The sequence below is a fragment of the Tasmannia lanceolata genome, unplaced genomic scaffold (genome assembly GCF_043159265.1).
Source record: "Tasmannia lanceolata isolate RefF3 unplaced genomic scaffold, GAP_Taslan_0.1 ptg000003l, whole genome shotgun sequence".
In the NCBI taxonomy this organism is placed as follows: domain Eukaryota; kingdom Viridiplantae; phylum Streptophyta; class Magnoliopsida; order Canellales; family Winteraceae; genus Tasmannia; species Tasmannia lanceolata.
The window spans coordinates 21,139,196-21,160,885 of NW_027518680.1; the positions used below are offsets into that span (position 1 = coordinate 21,139,196).

Below are 21,690 nucleotides of genomic sequence, written 5' to 3' on the forward strand. Positions count from 1 at the left end.
GAGGAGCTGAAGCTCCACAAATTTTCGCTATTCACTCCACTCGGTATCTTGAACAGATTTTGTAGGAGGGATGGACAAGTGGTTCAAGCCATAGCATTGGGAGTTCTGCCTAGATGGTAGCTCCCACAAGTAACTACAGTCAAGGACAAAGCAAATGCAAGGATGTCCAACTCAAGAAGATACATTGATGAGATTTTCATGCCTAAACCATGACATGAGGTGACTTAATAAAGCATAAATAAGATTCCCAAAAGAATAAAACCATCGGCATGTATCCCATGACAAACACCAACTGGAAATAATCAGTATTTGCTTCAATTGCCATCCGTTGACTAGCTCACATTGTGAGGAAACATTATATTGTCCCTCCAAATCAACAAACACGTGCAACCAAGGTTTGAAATTCAGGTTTCGGTTTCAATTTCGATCGGCGCGGGAAAGGAAACATTTTGGTTACGGTGGAAACTTCGGTGGAAATCTTGTAAAATCAAGGAAATGTATGGAAACATATGCAAATGATGAAATTTTACGATGAAACTTTGGGAAATACAAGAATAAGCACAAATACATACTTAGAAACCATCATATAAGCAAGAAAGTCATCCATGACGGATGGCTTAATCACATCAAACACCTAGTGACATGAGTTGTCGCATATGTCTGGAACAGTAAAGTCAATAAAAAAGTACAATATAATGAAGCATAAGATAGTACAATGACCCGTGTCCCCTCCAGACCTCAACTCTATGTCAATACCAAAGAATTACGTTACGAGGAAAAAATATGTTTCTTTGATTTGCAGTGTTTTTTCGATTTACAGCAGACTAGGAGTTGGGACGGGATTTTTTTGGTTTTATGACAAAATAGCATTTTTTTATGGCTTCAACAAATAGCATTATACGATGTAAATCATAAAATCTTTCCATTTTTTTTGTGGTTCCGACCATTCCAGTCTAATTTTAGGAAAGTCGGTCGAATTTCAAGAATTTCGATTGAAATTTAAATTTTTCAAAAGAATTAATGACGTGGAAGGAATTCATTGAGATTTTGTTTCGGTGGGGATGGGGGGGAAAACATTTCGATCGTCTCGGGAAAAATTCCGTGAAATTTAAAACAATGAATGCAACTAGAAAAAGAACCTAATTAGTGACTTTCATTTCTTTCCCTTTGTGTGGAAAAAAAACAAGAAAATAAACAAATGCCACAAAAAGAAAGGAAAAGGGCATAGGCCAACGACTACTATAACAACCCAAAAAGTTGAGAACATTGCTTTATTTAACAAAACAATGAGGCTCGACATTGGACTTGAAAGTTCTGCGTACCAAACAAATTGAGACCATGGATACAAACAAGAATTTAGATCCCAAAACTAGGAAAGGAGAGTTTATCACAGTTGAAATCTCTTCACAAGGCAAATTACACACTAAGCTCACTTGAAATCTCTCTCAAAAGATATACAATTTGAAGCCTAAGAACGAATCTCTTCAAGAATAACGAAATTAAAAAAAAGGATTTTGATCACCCAATGTTATATTCAAAACATGTTTAGGCGTGTCTTAAACTTACCAAAGAAAGTAGAACCCCTTATATAGGAGAGGAGGGCTAAAACTAGCCATTTCCCACTCCCCCAACAGCTCTAGCCGTTAGAAAATATTTAAAAAATGCAGAAAATCGCTCCCAGTCGACCGCGGATTTCTGATCAACCGCCGTCGACATACTACCTTTTTTTGTTTTCTTCTCAAAATGCCGCCGGTCAACCGGCCAATCCCCGATTGACCACGAAGCCCTATTTTTTCCCTATTTCATATATTTCTTCTTTGTCCATTGGATTATTGGTTCGCTTGATTTCTCTCATTTGTTTAACATATTTGGAACCCTTTTAGCTGCCTTGGAGTGCCTCTAAGTGGGATTCATTGTAGGATTAGATTTATACAATCTAACACAAGACTTTGACCTTGAATCTTCCATTTGATCTTCAATCTTCAAGTCTTGGTTTTTTCCCTCTTCATGGATCTTAATCTCCTCTTTGGCTTGCTTGATCTTCAAGCTTGATTGGGTGCCTTGAGTTTGAACCTTAGAAGAAATCTTTAACTCAAAACACAAAATTCATTAGCATAACTTAATGAATCACCTTGTGTTTGGAATCATCTAAACAAGATTAGAAGATCGCCAAGGATTGAACCAACACCCTTTCTGATTTTCTGCAACCAAAACAGTTGCTTCTAGTGTTACAGTGAAGAGAGAGAGAGAGAGAGAGAGAGAGAGAGAGAGCATCGGTTTGTCAGGGTATACCTTCGATACTGTTCTTGGAGGGGAAGGGGTTTACGACAGCCAAGGCATCGCTAGTGAGGGAAATTTTTCCCTTCTCTCCATGTTCTCCGCATCGTTGATTTCATTTATTTCATTGCTTGATGCGTTTTTTAAAACTAGTTGGTTTTCTTTATTTCTCTTCCTCTTCTTCAAACAGGTTTTTTAATGGCAACTCTCTTCGACTTTTTGATACAAGTTTGGAGACTTGTAAAGGAATACGAATAAAAGAGGGTATTTTAATGGCAACTTCCCTTTCTTTTCTTTCTTTTTATTTAAAAAGAGTGGAGTGAAGGCGCGAAACGTGGAAGGCAAAATTGATCGTTTATCATGTCTTTTTCTTTTTAAAGATGACATATTTCATTAATACTCAAAACTGCATTCAGGACTAGAAGTCCCAGCCAGCAATACAAGAGATTAACAAATTTTGGCATGGGCATACCCAAAACCTATTCAAAGAGAACATACAAATATAACAGAGAAACGTAAAAAAAGCCCCTTTCCTTCTACTCTAACATGCTTTCTTTCTTTGAACTATCTAGTGCAATCCAAAAAAACTTGCAACCGCCCTTCTGAGGATGCCCAAAAACTCTGGATAGCTTGAACCATAATTCCTCCCTAGAGACCCTAAACCGCACACTTCTCAAGATTGTCCAAGATATGTTGAATCATGAAATCCGGCATTTCTACAAGGAGCTCCTCCGGAACTTGCTCCGGACGACTAGGGATTTTTCTATCCGCAATTCTTTCTTTCACTTGTCGGATACCAACAATTTTGTTAGCTTCCCAATTAAGCCTCCTCATATCTTTTTCTTCTGCCACAAGAAATTTAAAGAACGGACGTGCAAAGAGAGGCAATTGGGTTTCCCTAATTTCCGTTGTCCCAGTGAGACGGGTTAGGGTGAATGGGCATTCGTGAGCCTCTTGTCTGAAGATATCCCATTGCTTTTGAAGTAAGTCATCAGCTACCTCTTTGGGCCAAGAGTCCATTATAGCAGCCTTTCCTTCATCATAAACCATCTCTTCGATCCTCCTTAATATGTCTTCCAGAATCCTCACCTCTGTAGACAAATGAAGTCGTCTACCTTCATAGGATGATAGGATACGGAAGAGCTAGAAGAAGTGCCTTGGTTATCCATCCTCAAATAGAATCTAAGAGACCAAAACGCAGATCCGACACGAAAACCGAGAAACACCTCGAGGAGCCTTAAGAAGCAAGCAGCAAAAAAGAATTCTCCGAAGGGTTGCGAAGAAGCAGAACAGAGGTATAAGACCTAGAAGCGACCACAAAGCAAAACACCAAAAGGATCTATAATAATAAAATAAAATAAGCGAAAGGACCAAAGATCCACTCCTCGGGAACCCGAAATAAGCAGAGACGAAATAGCATGCCAAACAAGGAAACAGACAAGACTACCCTCAGAAGCTAGAGATCAAAGCAAGAGATCCTAAAAAATCTATAAGCCAACCCTAGAAGCCCAAAAGTGAAGGCCCAGGCTGGCCCACGCCAACTTTAGAATTTGAATTTTGAATGCAGAGGGGGAAATCTACGGGGCCCCGATCCACCCCGCGATCAGGCCGAATCCAAACGGCCGGAAGGCACCCATCGGGCCAAAGGGATAGGTCCAGACTTCTCAGGGATTTCAATACCAATCCGGTAAGCATGGTTTAGAATTCTAATTACGGCAAAGGAGCCTGAAACAATCCGTTGAGAAGCAAGAATTTTGACTGAGACAAAGCTCATACAATGCTGATGATTTCCTTCCAATTTTGTTTCAAGGACTCTACCAAGCAAACCTCCAATAGCCTCTACTGTTGATATTGCCCAAGCATGTAAAGGGATGCCATAAAGGTTGACCCACATAGGTTCCTCCCCTTGGATGAATTCCTTTTTCCACAGAGTAAGCGAACTCAAATAGGGTGCCAAGGATTCAGAACTATTAGAAAGAACCTTGAGAGCCTGCATTTCAGAATCAAACATAAAAAGGAGCTCGTCTTCCGATAGAATACATGGGCATTGTAACGATGGGATGTTCCAAGTGCTTTTTGCCCAAAACCAAAGGTCTTCTAGAGCTCCGTTAGGGTTTTTCCTTTTCCCAAGACTTTAGGGATTCCATCTGAGCATCCACTTCCTTACCCGAGATGCACAATATCGGGGATCCTCCAATCTTGTGAGAGATATTGCCTGTGTCAGGCCATGGATCGTCATCCATCTAGGTCGAAACCGGGCTAGCTCGGGAGCAGATTAAAAATCGAGGAACCCATTTAAAGGGGGTTCTACTTCGGCGACACCAACGACAAGTTTCTCGACACTTGAAGTTGAGATACCGGCAGGGGAGGCATTGCCAATTCCCCTTGCCTCTCTCGATTTCTTTTGAAGACACCCCCCGCCCCCGCCACTACCGGATGCTTAGCAAATCGATTACATATTCTACAGATTTTCCGCCAGCTAAAGTTATGGTACTGGCAATGTTGGCATTGCCAGTCCTCCGACAATCTTCCAAGGGGAATTGTTTCATTCATCCTTTATGAAAGCAGTGTATCCCACACACAGTTTCACTGCTTTTCAAACTCAAGGTAGTTGTTACATATGAGGTGAATCAATGGAAGCCCCTTTCATTTCACACAGCGAAAGATACCAGCATCCAAATCTTTATCATGTCTTTATTTAAGAACTGCGTAGTTATTTTCTGTTAGCGTTCCTTTATGAGTGAGAATGCAATATATGCGACACTTTATCTAGTAATATTTGGAGATCTTCAAATTTTACATGTTTTGGGTTGGATTGAAACTAAAATTTTCTTTTTGAATAAATATGTATGCCATACATGAGGTTTTTTATTTTGTTTATAAAATGCATGTAGCATGGATTATGGAATGATATTTTTTGTAAAAAGGTACGAAATTATATATAAATATATATAGAGAGAGAGATAGAGGGCGACCCGAAATAGCACTCCAAACTGACCGGCTAACCCAAAAAGCGAACCAACTTAGCATACCCTCATTGTACCACGTACTGGGCTACCATCGTACCTCATACCCGTTCAAGAACGAACCGCGTTCCAGGTAACATTGGCCATAACCTGGGAATTGTCTGTTTATGAATAGTCATAGCAGTCCTAATCTGAGTCCTGAAACACTTGTCCTTGTCCTCTATCCAAAAAAAACATTGGTCCTTATATCCTTTTATGCTTTTGTTTTTAATGATATATCCTTTATCCTACATTTGGTTGTCATAAATCATGTGGTATGGCAATATCCGACCTAATATAGAAACTTGACTCCTCGCATGCCAACAAAAATTAGAAGTGGGCCCTCATTGTACATTAAGTGGCATAAAGTCATCTCTTATGTCACAAGTATCTAGCAGATCCCAATTGAAAATGATAATAGCACCCTCTTTGATAATATCCTTAGGATTTATAATGACACCTAAACATGATTTTTTTTTTTGAAATGGCAACATGATATATATTTGAAAAGAAAAAAAAGAACCGAGATGGTCCTTAAGGATTACAATGAAAGAAAGAAGTATACAAAATCAAGGCGGGAGGAAGTCAAACCATTCCAAACCCAACCTAGACACACCCGCCCTAGCTAGGGAATCTGCTTCACCATTAGCAGACCTCCTTACATGCTTAAAAACAATAGAAGAACCATGAGTTAGATCTGAAATCTCCTCAAAAAAGGAAAGAAATCTCCACAGAGGAGCCACAACTCCCGAAAGCCAACTGATAACATTTGAAGAGTCGCCTCCCACAACAACCTTGTCATAAAATTCACTACCTCCGCCTCATTTGAATCACTTAGTCCAATGGACCCAGAATACGCCCCTAAAACCTCTCCCAAAGAATCTCTACACAAGCCACCAATTCCAACCGCTCCTGGATTTCCTAAGCAAGAACCATCAAAATTCAATTTCACCAAATCTGCAGGAGGGGCTTCCCAATGTTGAATAATTTGAACTTTGCGCTCCCCTTCATTGCAAATTTTTTTTTTTTTTTAAAACGGTGATCATTATATATATAGAGAAGGGAGGACCAAGGAAGTCACCACGATACAAACAACAAAGAGAAAAAGGAACACTAAATTACACGAGCCTCGAGGAGGCAAATAATCAAAAAACTCCAACCCCTCACGGACAACACCATCTCTGCCAAGTGAATCCACCTCGCCATTTGCCGATCTCACCATCTCTAGCAAGTGAATCTGCCTCGCCATTTGCCGATGATCCCTCAACAATATCTTGAATCTCATCAAAATATGACCAGAATCTCCACGGAGGCACCACGGACCCACGGAGCCAACTAATAACATTCAGAGAATCACCTTCCAAAATAGTTGTATCCAAGCAATCCTTGACAATTCTTTTAATACCCTCAAAAACCGCTCTAACTTCAGCTTCATTGGAATCACACACGCCCAGCGGGCCCGAGAAGGCCCAAAGAGAGTCCCCATTAGACCTCCGAAATAGCCCACCAATACTCGCCGGCCCAGGATTGCCAAAACTCGCACCATCGAAGTTAAGCTTCCACCAACCAGAAGGAGGAGAGCAACATTTTTGCACCACTTTATTCCTAGCTTCCCCTTCCATACATACAATATGCCCAACCTTCCCATAAATCGTAAGCAGATACAAATAGGAACGGGGGTAAGCACCTGGCCCAAGCTATGACAGAGGCAATAATATTGATATAAACCCTATGAGCAGGTTTGTGTACTCCCTTAAACACCCTAGCATCTCTCCCTCCATATTACCCAGAAGGTTGTAAAAAGGCATAAATTCCACAAGATTTTACCTTTCCTCTTCCAAGGAACCATCTCCTAACACGACAAAACTTCCAAAATCGATGAAGGAAACACCTAACAAATCCCAAATCTCTTCAAAATAAAACCCCAAACCTCCCTAGCAAATTTACAGTGCAAGAAAAGATGATTTACCGACTCACCGTCATCCAGGCAAAAAGGGCAATGGTCCACCAGGAACATACCCCTTTTACGAAGGAAACTAGTAGTTTGAATCCTCTTTCTAGTGGCCGCCCACCCAAAAAAGCACACCCTAGGGGGACAAAAAGACTTCCAAACCTTAGCAATAATAGAGGGGGCGGAGGATGGAGCAAGATTCGAATAAAAAGAATTCACAGAAAAAAAAAAACCCGAAGAATCCCAAATCCACACTCTCTTATCCGAACCTGACAACTTAATGTAGCAAGATTCAATTACCTCAAAGAAATGAGCTAAGGCTTCCAACTCTCTATCAAAAAAATTTCTCCTGAAGGCCGGCAACCATACCACTCTCCTATGCTCACGAACAAAGCAATCTTTCACCAACACATCCTTGGAAGAAGCAACAAGAAACAGCTCTGGAAACAAAAGACTAAGGGGCTCAGTGGAGCACCAGGCATCCTTCCAAAATCTGATTCGATCCCCCGAGTAGACCTTGAACCGGGTACCTTGACAAAATGAGTGCTTAATTTTCAAAAGTTCACACCACACAGTGGCCCCCTTCAGGTTAAACAGATCATCAAACTCCCAATTCCCTAACTTGGCATCATACTTACTGCTCACCACTCACCCAAAATTGATCTAGCTCAACCCCGAATCTCCACAGCCACTTACCTAGCAAAGCATAATTAAAATCTCGAATCCTTCTAATCCCAAGGCCCCCCCCCCCCCCGACTTCATTGCAAATTATTTGCCAACATTCCCAAAGATCAAATGCCGATACAAACGAAAAGAGAGGAAGACTTCTAGCCTTAGAAGCGGGAATCGTGCACAAGGGTGCCGCTCCCATGTGAGAACCGCGATTCCGCGCTCCTCCCCAAGGATCGGGTAAGGATCGTGCCCCCAAAGTCTCAGAAAATTAAAAAAAAACACAGAATGATAAAAAATAAAAATAAAAAAAGCGATGAATCTTATCTGGAACGTTTCAGAAATGACGATATTGAAGGAGATGATAAGATCGAAGAGATGAGATCATCTTGAAGGACTGAATACTCCATCGTTTTCTACTTTTAGTCCAAAGTGAAACCCCTAATAAATGGTACTCTGGAAATCCACTACTGTTAAATGATAAAGACACCCCCACTTGTTAATGAATATTAAAATACTATCTTTTATTTGATATAGGCACTCCTGGGAAATAAACCTTGTGATTGGATATCATTCATTGCTGGCTTTTTATTAAAAAATTCTTGCATGCGTGACTTGAAAGGCAGGCTTTTTTTGGCATGAGTGAATGACTCGCTTGAAAACCGTGAAAAGCAGCTTGAAACCTGTGGAAGGCATGCATTTGTTTTACTTGGGACAGCTCCTTTAAGGCTTTTGTTGTACTTGGGAAAGCCCCCTCTAGTGTCAAAGAGCAGTCATAAATACACTAGAGAGGGCTGTCCAAGTAAGAAAATGGGGTGAATATACCACTTTCCTTACATTAAATGCAAAGCATGAGAGCATTGAAAATATGATCTGAACCGTCCACTTGCCAACTGTGATCAATATAAATGTTGTGAATATTAAATGTAAAGAATTTATTTAAGGGAAATGATTCAACACCGCCAGGTTTGGGATGTAGGAATATCTACGGAAAAGTTTGGAACAGAAATACTTTTCTTTAATTCTTTGATTGGGAAATGATATATTAGCCCCTTTTTTACTAGGAACAGCCACCTACAGTGTATTTATGACTACACTTTTACACTAGAGGGGGATGTCTCTAGTAAAAAAAGGGGGCGAATATGCCACTTCCCTTCTTGATTTCCCAATATCTTTCCTCTTTAAGAATGATATTTGGCACTCCGTTAATTTGATAAGGGCACTCATTATTTTCTTAAACATGCCTAATAATAATGTATTAAAGGCAATTGAGACTTAAGTAAATGAATCACATCTATTATTATAATCTCAGCCATCCACTTTTGTGTCAATGACTGAGATTAGTCTAACTTAAAAACCAATTTTCTTATCACAGCCATTCTAAACCTTTACAAATTGAAGGGTTAGGATCATCTTATGGAGATTATTTTTGGGCAAATATGTATTTACATTTGGATCCGATAAATGAACGGTTTAGATCTTCGATGGTTACAAATTACAACTTTTTGTCTTGTTGATGTATTTAAATTTTGAAATATATATGATGATGGTTGGAAACTTGGAAATTGCTACTTTTTGATGTACTTAAACTTTGAAACATATATATGAATAGGATGTACTTGAATTTTGAACGACAAAGAAAATACTACACAGGCGCTCCTAACCTTAGATTCTTCTAGACCCCCACGCTCCTCCGCTCCCGCCCCCGCCCCCGCTTCATGCTTCTAAGCTTCTAGCCCAAAGAATTGAAGTAGCTATAACCCTTACATAAAGCCAATAAGGAGATTTAGCCACCCCTTCAAACACCCTAGAATTCCTTTCCTTCCAAATGACCCACCAAGTGGCCAAAAGACAAATCTTCCATAGAACCTTTCCTTTCTTTTTCCACGGACACAACTCCCAGCTCTTAATCAAATCTGGAATAGATCTAGGGAACACCCAGCAAAATCCAAAGCGCAATAGAATAAGACCCCAAACCTCTCTTAAAACCTTACAATGAATAAACAAATGATCAATGGACTCTCCGTCTAATATGCACAAAGGACAATGATCCACCAACCACATTCCTCTCTTTCTTAGGAACTCAATAGTCTAGATACGCCCACTACAAACAACCCAACCAAAGAAGCTCACCCTAGGAGGACAATGAAATTTCCATATCTTGGCTGAAAGAGGAGCCGCTTCACTAGTTACTAAGTTAAAATAGAAAGATTTGACCGAAAATGAACCTGATGTGCTCCAAACCCACACTCTTCTATCAACCCCACACCTTTTGATATAACACCCTTCAATCAATCCAAACAACTGAGTAATTGAATCCAATTCTCTGTCAAAGAAACCTCTTCTGAAACTTGGTTTCCAAACTACCTTAAGATTCACCCTTTCGAAACAATCGGCAACTGGGAAAAGCTCCTTAAGAGGCACAACCGAACACCAAGCATCTCGCCAAAATCGAATCCGATCACCCACATATACTTTGAACCGAATGCCTTTGCTAAACTCATTGACCACCCTTCAAATATCATGCCAGACAGTCAAACCTTTCGGCCTGTATTCATCAGCAGAGCACCACCTACCAACCATAAAACCATACTTACTTCCAATCACCTTTACCCACAAGGAAGATTGCTCCACCCCAAACTTCTAAAGCCACTTACCCAAAAGGGCATGGTTGAAATCCTTAACTCTCCTAATACCGAAACCTCCATTCTTTAACGGCAAACAAACGGACTCCCATTTCACCAAAGGAATCCCTCCCCATAGGAATCTACGTTGAATTTGCTCTATTCTTAAGATCACACTCACCGGGCACTTAAACATGGAAAGAAAATAAATTGGAATATTAGATAACACTGCCTTGATAAGAACCAACCTTCCTCCTTTAGAGACTAGATTACGCTTCCACGATTCCAATCTGCTCTTTATTCTTTAAACTATTGGATTCCAAAGGTGTGTTCGGCCTTCCTACTCCCAACGGAAGGTGGAGATAGGAAGCAGGCAAAGATTCCAAGGCACAGCCCAAAATCTTCGCAAAGCCAGAAGCAACACTCAAAGATGTATTTATTGCATACAACCTTGATTTTGAGAAATTGGATATGACCAGTAACCAACTCATAACACCTTAAGGACGCCTTTAGATTCAAGATCTGAGAAACTTCAAGAGCAAAAAAAATGAGTGTATCATCAACAAACTGTAAGAGTGATACCTCCACTCTATCCCTCCCAATAAGAAAGCCTTCAAACAATCCCAAGCCACTTCCTTTTTGCACCAATCTGCTAAGGGTCTCAGCAACAATCACAAAGAGAAAAGGAGATAAAGGATCCCCTTGTCTCAAACCCCTTGAAGACTTAAAGAAACCTTTAGGAGAACCATTAATAAGAATGGAAAACCAGGCTGAGGAAATACAATTCCTAATCTACCCTCTCCAACGGCTACCAAAACCCATCCTCCCAAGTAAGTAGTCCAAACACTCCCAATCCACCCTATCATAAGCTTTCTCCATATCTAGTTTACACAAAACCCCGCCCTCACCGCTTCTCATGTATGAATATATTGCTTCATTAGCAATAAGAGAACAATCCAAGATTTGCCTTTTACAAACAAATGCACTTTGACTATCCGAAATAATAGAAGGAAGAACCAATTTAAGCCGGTCCGCCAAAACTTTATAAAGACAACCCACCAAGCCAATCGGGCGAAACACCGACACCTTCGATGCCCCCTCCACCTTAGGAATCAAAGATATGAAAGTAGCACATGTACCTCGGTCAAGAACCAGGCCCTCATAGAACTCCTTAAATAATCGCAAAATATCATCCTTAACATACGCCCAACAAGCTTGAAAGAAAGCAAGACAAAAACCGTCAGGGCCAGGAGCCTTGTCTCTTGCTAAAGAAAATACGCCTTTCTCAATTTCCTCCTCATTAAAGGGAGATTACAGATTAGCATTCTCCTCCAAGCTTAAGTTACCAAAAGGAACCTCTTCAAGGATAGGACGAAACTCCATCAAAAGAATACAAGGACATGTAGAACTCAAGGATCGCCTTTGAAATATCATCCTTGCTAGACACCCTAATCCCATCCACAAAGATTGATTCTACTCTAGTTCTCCTCCTGCACGCACTAGCCATAGCATGAAAATATGCTGTATTTTTATCACCCGCTACAAGCCACTTCACTCTGGATTTTTGACCCCAAGTTATTTCATCATGGAGGAGCAACCCTTTATGCTCTTGTTTCACCCTCCCTAGCTCCTCCCAATCTTCATCCGAGCTCAATCCACACTCCTCTAGAGCTTCCAGCTCCATCATTCTATTTTCCAACAATTGTTTCCTCGCAATAGAAAGCTCATTCCTCTCTTTCACCATTCTTTCAACTTCCTTTTCACATGCCTTAATTTGTTACCAATCACCACATCAGCTGGGCCCACCGAGAGACGGGAAACCCACCAATCTCCTAATCTTTCCTCCATTTGAGGAAGGTTAAGCCAAGCTACCTCAAACCTAAAAGGAGGAGGGCCCCAAGACTCCAACCTGGGATCCAGAAGAATAGGACAATGATCGCACACCGAATGAACTAGAGCCTTCTGGAAAACCTCCGGAACAAGATCCATCCACTCTCCAGAAACGAAGAATCGATCAAGTCTACTCCGACTTTGCCATCTAGACCATGTAAAAGAAGCTCCTGATAAGGGTAAATCCACCAGTTCAAAATCAGAAATAAAATCAGAAAAAGCCCTCATATTTTGACTCACTCTCTGACACCCCAACCTGTCACCAACTTCCTTGATTTCATTGAAATCTCCCCCAATACACCAAGGGTGAGAGCAAAGGTCTCTAACCTTTCCCAACTCCTCCCAAAATAAACCATTCTCAGCCCGAAGAACAGGACCATATACTCCAGAAAAAAGCCACAAAGAATTATCATCGACTTTTCGAAATGACACAGAGAGAAAATTTTCCCCGCCACTCTTCCTGTTTTCTCCACTTGATATCATCCCAAGCGATCAGAATACCACCAGAGGCACCACTTGAAGCTAAAAATACAAAATCTCATTCAGCTTTTAACCCCATACTTCTAACATCGGATCTGGTAACAGACTCCATCTTTGTTTCTTGAAGACAGAAAATATCTGGTTTCATTTTCTTGACAATCTCCTTCACCTGAATTCTCTTTTCCTGAGACCCCAAACCATTTATGTTCCAAGAAATAATCTTCATGATACCACCTTGTTGTTAATGATCTTCCCCTTCCTACCACCCTACCACTAGGATTCCGCCCTTTCACCTTCGAATAGGAACCCTTCCCACTTGACACAGTATCATAGTTAATATTCGATTTTAACCTGTGCAATTCCCGTTCTTTCTTCCTTGAGCTGACCTCTGAAATATTAGCTGAGAAATCGATACCTTCGGAGTCTCTTAATTCTGAAGACTTAATCTCAGACCTAAAATCTTCCTCAGGGCTAGCATAGATCAATCCCAATTTCTTGCTGACACTCAAAGTATAATCAACCATAAATTCAGAAGCCTCCTCCCACTGCTCCTTGCAATGACTACAACCCGAGGAATTCAAATCTACAGCATTCCCAACATCTTGACCCACAAGGATTTCACTATCGCACTCCCAAGACAGAGTACTATGAGCCTCTTTCAAATCAGGTCTCTGCCTTTTAGAAAATGCCATAGAGCCCCCCATGAGAGACTGAAAGGCTTCCAAAGACCCTACCAACTCAACTGGTGTACAATGGGTCGATCTCACCGCTCTTCAGATACTCTGATACAAAGCTGAAAAGGAGTTGTCCCCATAGAAATCTTAACTAAGTTACCAAAGGAAGACTTCATATGGGACCCAAAATTACACCGTTCAAAACCAATTGAGCCACAGAGGTCAATCACCAACTTCTTAGAGCCGCCAGAAATAACAAAACGGAACCTGCGAGAGCTGATCTTAGATGCACTCCAAAATTCAGGTCCATCCACAACCAGGCCACCACGAGAAGACCACCTCTCCATTGACTCACATACCAAATTGGATTCTACCGCATCGCAATTCTCGCACTCCCAATCTTCATTAAAATCCAGTCGAGATACAATTCCACAAGAAAGAACTCTATCATCGCAATTCTCGCATTACTAATGCTCTGTTTGGTTGCTTGTTTTGGGGGGATTGTAGGAGTTTCAAACGCATGAGATCTCCCAGAGATCTCCCCAAAGCATGTTTGATTGTCATTTACACCTTTGACCACTAGACAACTTCTAGACATCATTATTGGTTTTTATCCTAGGTGGCGCCTACGTGGCGGAGATGTTCCCCCCCATAATCTTCTCCCCTTTTTTCACCAAAATGGAGAAATTTGTTGGGGGGAATTAGGAGAAATTCTTGTCTCTCTCTTTCTCTCTCTCTTCCACCTATATTTTGATAATGACACCCTACATCTTCCGCTAATTTCCTCGCGCAACCAAACACTACTCGCAAATCTCCCTCCTAATTTCCTCGCGCAACCAAACACTACTCGCAAATCTCCCTCCTAATATTCTCCCCATCTTCCATTCTTGTCTAATTCTCTTTGACTTATTTTTCTCCTATTCTCCCAGCCATCTACAAGCAAACAAACAGAGCATAATGGATTTGAGAGGAACCACCTCAATGTTAAAGGCCACACCTTCCGAAGTTAATGGACAAATCTTCTCTTTTCTTGGCTCTAATGGATTCCGGCCCAGATTCTTAGAGATTCCCAAGCCCACCATGTTCCCAGCAGGTTGAGGAGGGAAGTTGAAATTCATGCTTGACCAAAACTTTTTGCAACCCCAGCACATCGACCTTTTACGAAAATTTCTAAACCCGCACCGGCAACATCTCCAATCCCCCAAAACCCCAAGCCTTCTTCTCCGAGGGACATTTTCTAATCTTCTCCCTTTCCTATTCTTTACCAGGGACCAAACCCCCTCCGTTATGGGGGCCCTCCGGGTTATGGGGCCCCTCCGGTTTAAAACTCCCATATTAGCATCGCCAGAAAAACCCAACGGAACCAGATTTGCTCCCGTCGCCACACACTTATCGACCCCAGAAGCACTCAGACCCCCTCCTAGTGGAACCAAATTAAACCACTAGCCCACCGAGAACAATCACCCTCTTCTCGAAGTCCGCTAGAAAAACCAACGGCACGACCATCTCTATTACCCACCGGCACCATAACATCTATTCCCATCCCTTCTCAAGATCGATTAATATGAGTAGATATTTGCCCAATCTTGTTTTCTGTCTTTCCCTGGAAAAATGGATTTTTCTATCATTCTACTAACAGAATATGCCAAGAAAGTAAACAGAAAAAGAGATAGGACAACATAACATGATATTGGCACCATCTTTGCTAATATCTCTAAAATTGATAAAGACGAGAATCTCCCATGTTATAAGCCCTCTATCATTATGCCATATTAATACTAGGGCCCTTGAAGCTTGAGTCTTTTTGTCTCTGACGTTTTAAAATACTCCTTAGAAAAATGAGGGAAGGATATTCCATCCAAGTTCGAGCGTTGAGTTAAACACATCCATCACGAGTGAAATATTTGCGAGGATTCTTTAGCCAACTTTTAGTATCATACTCATCTATGGTTGTGTGGCATGAGACGCCCCATTTATTATCTTTTTTGTTTCTTTTGGTCTATGTTCTTTGTTGACGTGTCCTTCCTTTTAAAGTTTTATGTTTCTCAATATTAGTAAATTAGTTGTCTGAAAAATAAAACAACTATTGTACAAAGAATCATATATCAGTTGTTGATGTATCGTATTTTAGCACATTATTGACAAAATTCACAATACGAAAATGTAGCTAGAAAATGAGGTGAAAGATGCAACCATTTATCAGTTTAACCGTGTAAGTATTATTCCCATGTATGATGTATCTAAACCAAGCCAACAGAACAAATATTTGTAATTTGCAACTGCAATCATATCTTACTTAGGTTTTAGTTCTAAGTCAGCACCGGCATAAACCAAACTTTGCTCCAATACATTTTTGGCATCTTCCTCAGTTGAGAATTCAATCAATGCAGTGCCACAGAAGTATTTCTTGTCAGAGACATGGCGCGGTAGCCTCACACTATTGACCTGCAAAAATTCAAACAAAGCACATACAGGTGATCAGACACAATAAATGTTTCCAGCAAAACATGTTGATGAGAATCTCATAACAATTGACAATTGTTATCACATTTGTAGGATTGCAAAAATTCAAACAAAGCACATACAGGTGATCAGACACAATAAATGTTTCCAGCAAAACACTGTGATGAGAATCTCATAACAATTGACACTCGTTATCGCATTTGTACGATGAAATGGAAATCATCAAGCAACTCATAAGGTATTAACCAGCCAATGAAAACACTAACTAGTGGAGATGTACAAAAGCAAGATAGATAAATGAAATTCAGAAAAATGAGACTATAAACTTATAGCTAGCTAGCCAGCCAGTAAAATGTAAATAGGTTGATGTGGCATGTTGAATCTCTACAACATCTCTGGATTCTTTACATTGGATAATCATTTGACTGCCCCATGGAATGCAAAGGTAACAACTCATCATATTTATTTGATAGAACATTATTCAGTTGCTGAAAAGGATGACCGAAACAATATACCATTCAATATATATATATATATATATATATATATAGAGAGAGAGAGAGAGAGAGAGAGAGAAAAGTATTTCTAAGCACGTGCTCAAAAACACATCTGGCCCCACATTTCTTGGGTGATCCAAAGCATTCATTTGGAAGGCCCTTCCATGGATAGGATGTGTACCAAAAATCAGCCCTATCGGACCATCCTAACCCCGCCATCTGTTGAGGGAAAAAATGGGCAGAAACATGAACACACATTGTTTGTCCATTTTCCACTCCACCTTTGATTGGGTTAGGATGATCCTATAGGGCTGATTTTTGGTACACACCTTATCCATGGAAGGGCCTTCCAAATGAATGCTTTGGATCCCCCAAAAAATGTGGGGCCACATGAGTTTTTGAGCACGTGCTTAGATAAGCTATCTAAGCACGTGCTTAGAAACACTTTTCTCATATATATATATATATATATATATATATATATATATATATATATAGAGAGAGAGAGAGAGAGACACACACACACACACCAAATTTGGTGGGTTTCCTACGTAAACCTCATTCTGCTCAGAAGTTTTGAGATTTCTATGGTATAGTAGGTTCTCCCAGCTGATTGTGGTGATGCATCAATTATACACACACACACACACACACACACACACACACCAAATTTGGTGGGTTTCCTACGTAAACCTTATTCTGCTCAGAAGTTTTGAGATTTCTACGGTATAGTAGGTTCTCCTAGCTGATTGTGTGATGCACCAATTATATCTATACAAAGAAAATCTGTCCCGAATATAAACTCTACTTTTACTCATCTTCACTAAATTTTAAAAAGCAAACACTCATCAATATATAGGGAGAAAGAATGAAACTTAAATGCAGGAGAAGAATAAAAAAAAAATATTTTTTCAAATAAGAAGAAAAAGACAAGAAGAAGTAAATGGAGGTAGTCCATAAGATAAATCAAAGAAGGAAAAGGTGCTTCTCACATGGGAATTATAGTGCAAGATTATTCTATCACAATAATAGGAGAGGCTTTATTCTTTAACCCATTACTTGGGGCAGTTCCGATCAAGGTTTGCCAGAGCAGGAAGCGAAAGCGGGAAGTGGGAAGCGGAGCAAAGGCTCTCAGGGAGGTGGGAAGCGGGAAGCGGGAAGGGACAAACATTTTTTTTAATAGTTAAATATTTTTTTAAAATTAAAAAAAACTACTAAAAAATATAAGAAATAATTATATGAACCAAATATTTTTAAAAAATCTTTTTATTAAAAGATTCAACATTTACTTAAAGGAAAATCACTATCAGCTGAAATGCCTGTGTTGACCAGTGCCTGGCAAAAAGAAAATGAAGCTCAGCAATTGTAATCATGCCCATCACAAATTACAAAGTATATTGTTAGAGACATTTTAAAAAAAAAAAAAAAAACAGAACAAAACAAAACAAAACTTCTACCGTTAGACACAGTTCAGAAAATGTTGCAACAAAAGTCCAAGCAAAACACAACAATGTGGGTCCAAAAGTTCCCGAAACATCAAGTCAAATAAAATACCATGAGGAAATATAAATAAAGCATGATTTTGAGCATACATCAATCTAAAATGCTGGCTATGCATACCTTCCCATATTGACCAAAGAAGGACTCTAAATCTTCAAGCTTAACATCGTACTCCAAAGGCGATGCAGCAATTGTCCTTATATCTACTTGCTCTATAACCTCTTCCAACTTTTGGATTTCAGTACTCCTACCAATCCTCTTCCCTGAAAAAAGATAACAGTTAAAGAACAAGAACTCAAAACAAAAAGACATGATTGACCGTGAATGTTCAGAGGCCAGTACATGGATGAAATTACAAAATTCAACCACCAAATGAAATTTGCCAAAAAGGGACTTCTTTAGCCATTCTAATAAATAATCAGAAAGAGGGGAAAAAATCAGTTGTATGATAGAGGGTTCTAATTATTCTAAGAGACTCCTTGAAAACATAAATTAAAATAAGAAACAAACCATCTAACAAAAACCGACATATCTCCAGTCATATCTAACAATCATCCAAAAGGAAAAATGACCCATTTAAACTACACAGACATGGGTTTCTTGTCTGTAACTGGCCACAATGGATATTAAATTTATAATCATCAATCCAAAAAGAAAGCATAAAAACAAACAAATATGTGTTTCTTCTTTTTGCTTCTCTAGAAATTAGCAAAAGTAGGGATTCTTGTTTGGTTGCACAAAAGTTGGGATGGCTTAGGGATTTTTCTTGGCATTTGGGTGCCATGTCAACAAAACTCCTTGTTTGGTTACCAATATAGCATTGAAATCTCTGAAGACCCCAGGGATGTCTCCTGGTTAATCATCGCACGTATGCTGATGTGTCACCATTGTCCCCTCCATCTAATATCCAGGCCCAGAGCCACAAAAAAGGTGAAATTTTGCTTGGATTTCTGGGGAATGATGCTCTCTCTCTCTCTCTCTCTCTCTCTCTCTCTCTCTCTCTCTCTCTTGATAAAGACACCCCTACCACTACTCTACGAGGTTGACAACCAAACATACTTAACACTATTCTCCGAGGGAAGTTCTAGGCAAATCCAATGCTTGTCTCCTCCCTGCTGACTACTTATTCTACTAGTCTCCGAGTTTACGCCGAGCAACTAAACAGACCTTAAAAGAACAAGGTCATTACACTACATTAACAAATCAAGGAGATAAAGAAGAGGAGTAAAATATGCAGCAGTAATTAAGCCCTTAGAAAAAAGCACAAAAGAAAAGAAAAGAAAAGAAAAATGACAAGATAAAAAGAATTAAAAAAAACCCACCATCTTCAGAGAGTTTGAGCAAAGAAGATTTCCTTAGGGTTTCTGCAACAGAAGAAACTGTTTCATCCGACACGTCTTCGGATTTTATGGTGCCCAAATTGAGATGATTTCTCATGCGAGAAAACGAACAAATCAATGCCAAACTAACCACTGAAATTACAGTCAAGATCACAAAAAAAAAAAACTTTTTTTATGGGCAACAAGCAAAAAAAAAAAAATCCTTGAAACATAAATATATTTATAAAGCTTGAATTGAATGAAGGATACATCCATCTTCGCTCTCGTCTATCGATTTCTTGAGGAAATTATCACGCGGGAGATTGCTATCACTGAAATAAAACTCGACCTAAAACGAGAACAAAAGAAACAATATTACACCGATTTGAGACCAAAAAAGATAATAATGATGAGATTATTAACCTGTCTGAGAACGTTTTTCGCAGTTTCCTCGTCCAATGAAGCGATCGCCATTGATTTACAGTGAAGGGAGCTCGGAAACAGTTGGAAGAAAGGGAAAGAGCGGAGAACGACGTCTAGGGTTTTAGCTCTGGTGTTAATGCGTTTGGCTTGGTATTTGAAGGGACATTATTGTAAAATGTAATTATAGTTAATTTAGAGGGATCTTATGGTAAAATGTAGATCGCTCTAAGGAAACTTTTATTAGGTTTGATTCAAGTAAATCTTTTTTCGTGACTGAAAAAAATCGAAGAAATTCTAGAAAAATTTTCCTTTCCAAAATTTTCCATCAAACTCTTGCCTTTACGTGCAAGGGAAGAGCCTAACTTGTAGTTATTGAAAATTGGAAGAAGGGATTTTGGTAGCGGTCCATCGCAAAAGGCATTTCGCATAGGGCTGCAACTCGGGTCGGGCGGGTCGGGTTTTGGAGAACCCAACCCTACCCGAGAAATATCTCGGGTCGGGTCGGGTCGGGTTTTTTTTCGGAAAACCCACGATTCCCAAACCCTGCCTACCCATGATAAATCTCGGGTCGGTTCGGGTCGGGTCGGGTTTTTTCACGTTGACGCAAATTTTTAAGGAAAATTCTTGTTTGGCAAGGCAACTCAACTCATAGAAGCAGAAATTACACTCACATTACACTTGAATCAAACAATGATGTAATTACACTCACCTCACACTTGAATCAAACAATGCTGTAATCAAACAATGTTGTAATTACAATCAAACAATGCTGAATCAAACACTTGAATCAACTCAACTCATAGAGGCAGAAATTACATTCACATACAGTAACAGTGGGTGCGTGGGTTTTCACTTTTAACTTTGGGATAATTACATTTACACCCCCTCTAGTTTCTGACACATCCACTTCCACCCCTATAGTTTAAAACGTGACAAATACACCCCTGTAGTTTCAATTTGTTTAAGGTTTGCCCCCTCAGCTGAAGGTTCGTCCATAGATTGAAGGGTTAGGATGATCCGACGGAGCTTATTTTTTGGGCACACCATATCTATGTCAGGACCCATCAAATGAACGCTTTGGATCATCCAAATAATGTGGGCCCCTACCCGAATCGAAACACTACCAAAAAATCATCCAAATAATGTGGGCCCACATTGTTTGGATGATCCAAAGCGTTCATTTGATGGGTCTTGACATAGATAGGGTGTGCCCAAAAAATCAGCTCCATCGGATCATCCGAACCCTTCAATCTATGGATGAACCTTCAGCTGAGGGGGCCTACCTTAAACAAATTGAAACTACAAGGGTGTATTTGTCACGTTTTAAACTATAGGGGTGGAAGTGGATGTGTCAGAAACTAGAGGGGGTGTAAATGTAATTATCCCTTTAACTTTTAACTAACAATAGAAAAAATGGACATACTATAACTTATGTAACTCGGGTCGGGTCGGGTTGGGCCCCTTCAAACCCGGCTCGACCCGAGATTCATGCGGGTTTTTGAATGCTGAACCCGGCTCGACCCGAAACCCATGAAACCTGAACCCGACCCAGGCTATTTTCGGGTCGGGTCGATGCGGGTTGGGTAAAACCCGGCTCGAGTTGCAGCCCTAATTTCGCAGATGGCTGCATGTGACAGGAGACAGGAGACAGGAGACAGCTCGTGAATGAAGACAAAATCTGCTGAAAAGTGAGCCTCTGTGGCTGTTGTCAGATGCAACAAACCATCCGTGAAATGCCTTCTACTATGGACGCTAGCAAATTCCTTGGAAGAATGGGTTAAAATAAAAGTTTTTAAGGGATACTGATATTAGCACTACAATATTTTGCTATAAATTTAATTAAAAGTAATCAAGATATTGATAGAGAGTAAGAGAGGGAGAGAGTAAGTGAGAGGAAGAGTATGTAAGAGAGAGGAGT

At 40.0% G+C, this 21,690-nt stretch overlaps 1 protein-coding gene across 1 annotated transcript in view; it reads right to left on the reverse strand.

Moving 5' to 3' along the window:
- LA1 (La protein 1) overlaps window positions 1-19,928 on the reverse strand; it is a 36,146-nt gene extending 16,218 nt beyond the window's left edge. The window contains exons 1-5 of the mRNA XM_077363536.1: window positions 19,773-19,928; window positions 19,620-19,698; window positions 19,353-19,502; window positions 18,151-18,293; window positions 15,867-16,015 (exon numbers count right to left, since the gene is read on the reverse strand). Coding sequence (XP_077219651.1) covers window positions 15,867-16,015; window positions 18,151-18,293; window positions 19,353-19,502; window positions 19,620-19,698; window positions 19,773-19,823 — 572 coding nt within the window. The 5' untranslated portion in view covers window positions 19,824-19,928. The remainder of the gene's footprint in view (window positions 1-15,866; window positions 16,016-18,150; window positions 18,294-19,352; window positions 19,503-19,619; window positions 19,699-19,772) is intronic.
- Between the last annotated feature and the right edge of the window lie 1,762 nt (window positions 19,929-21,690).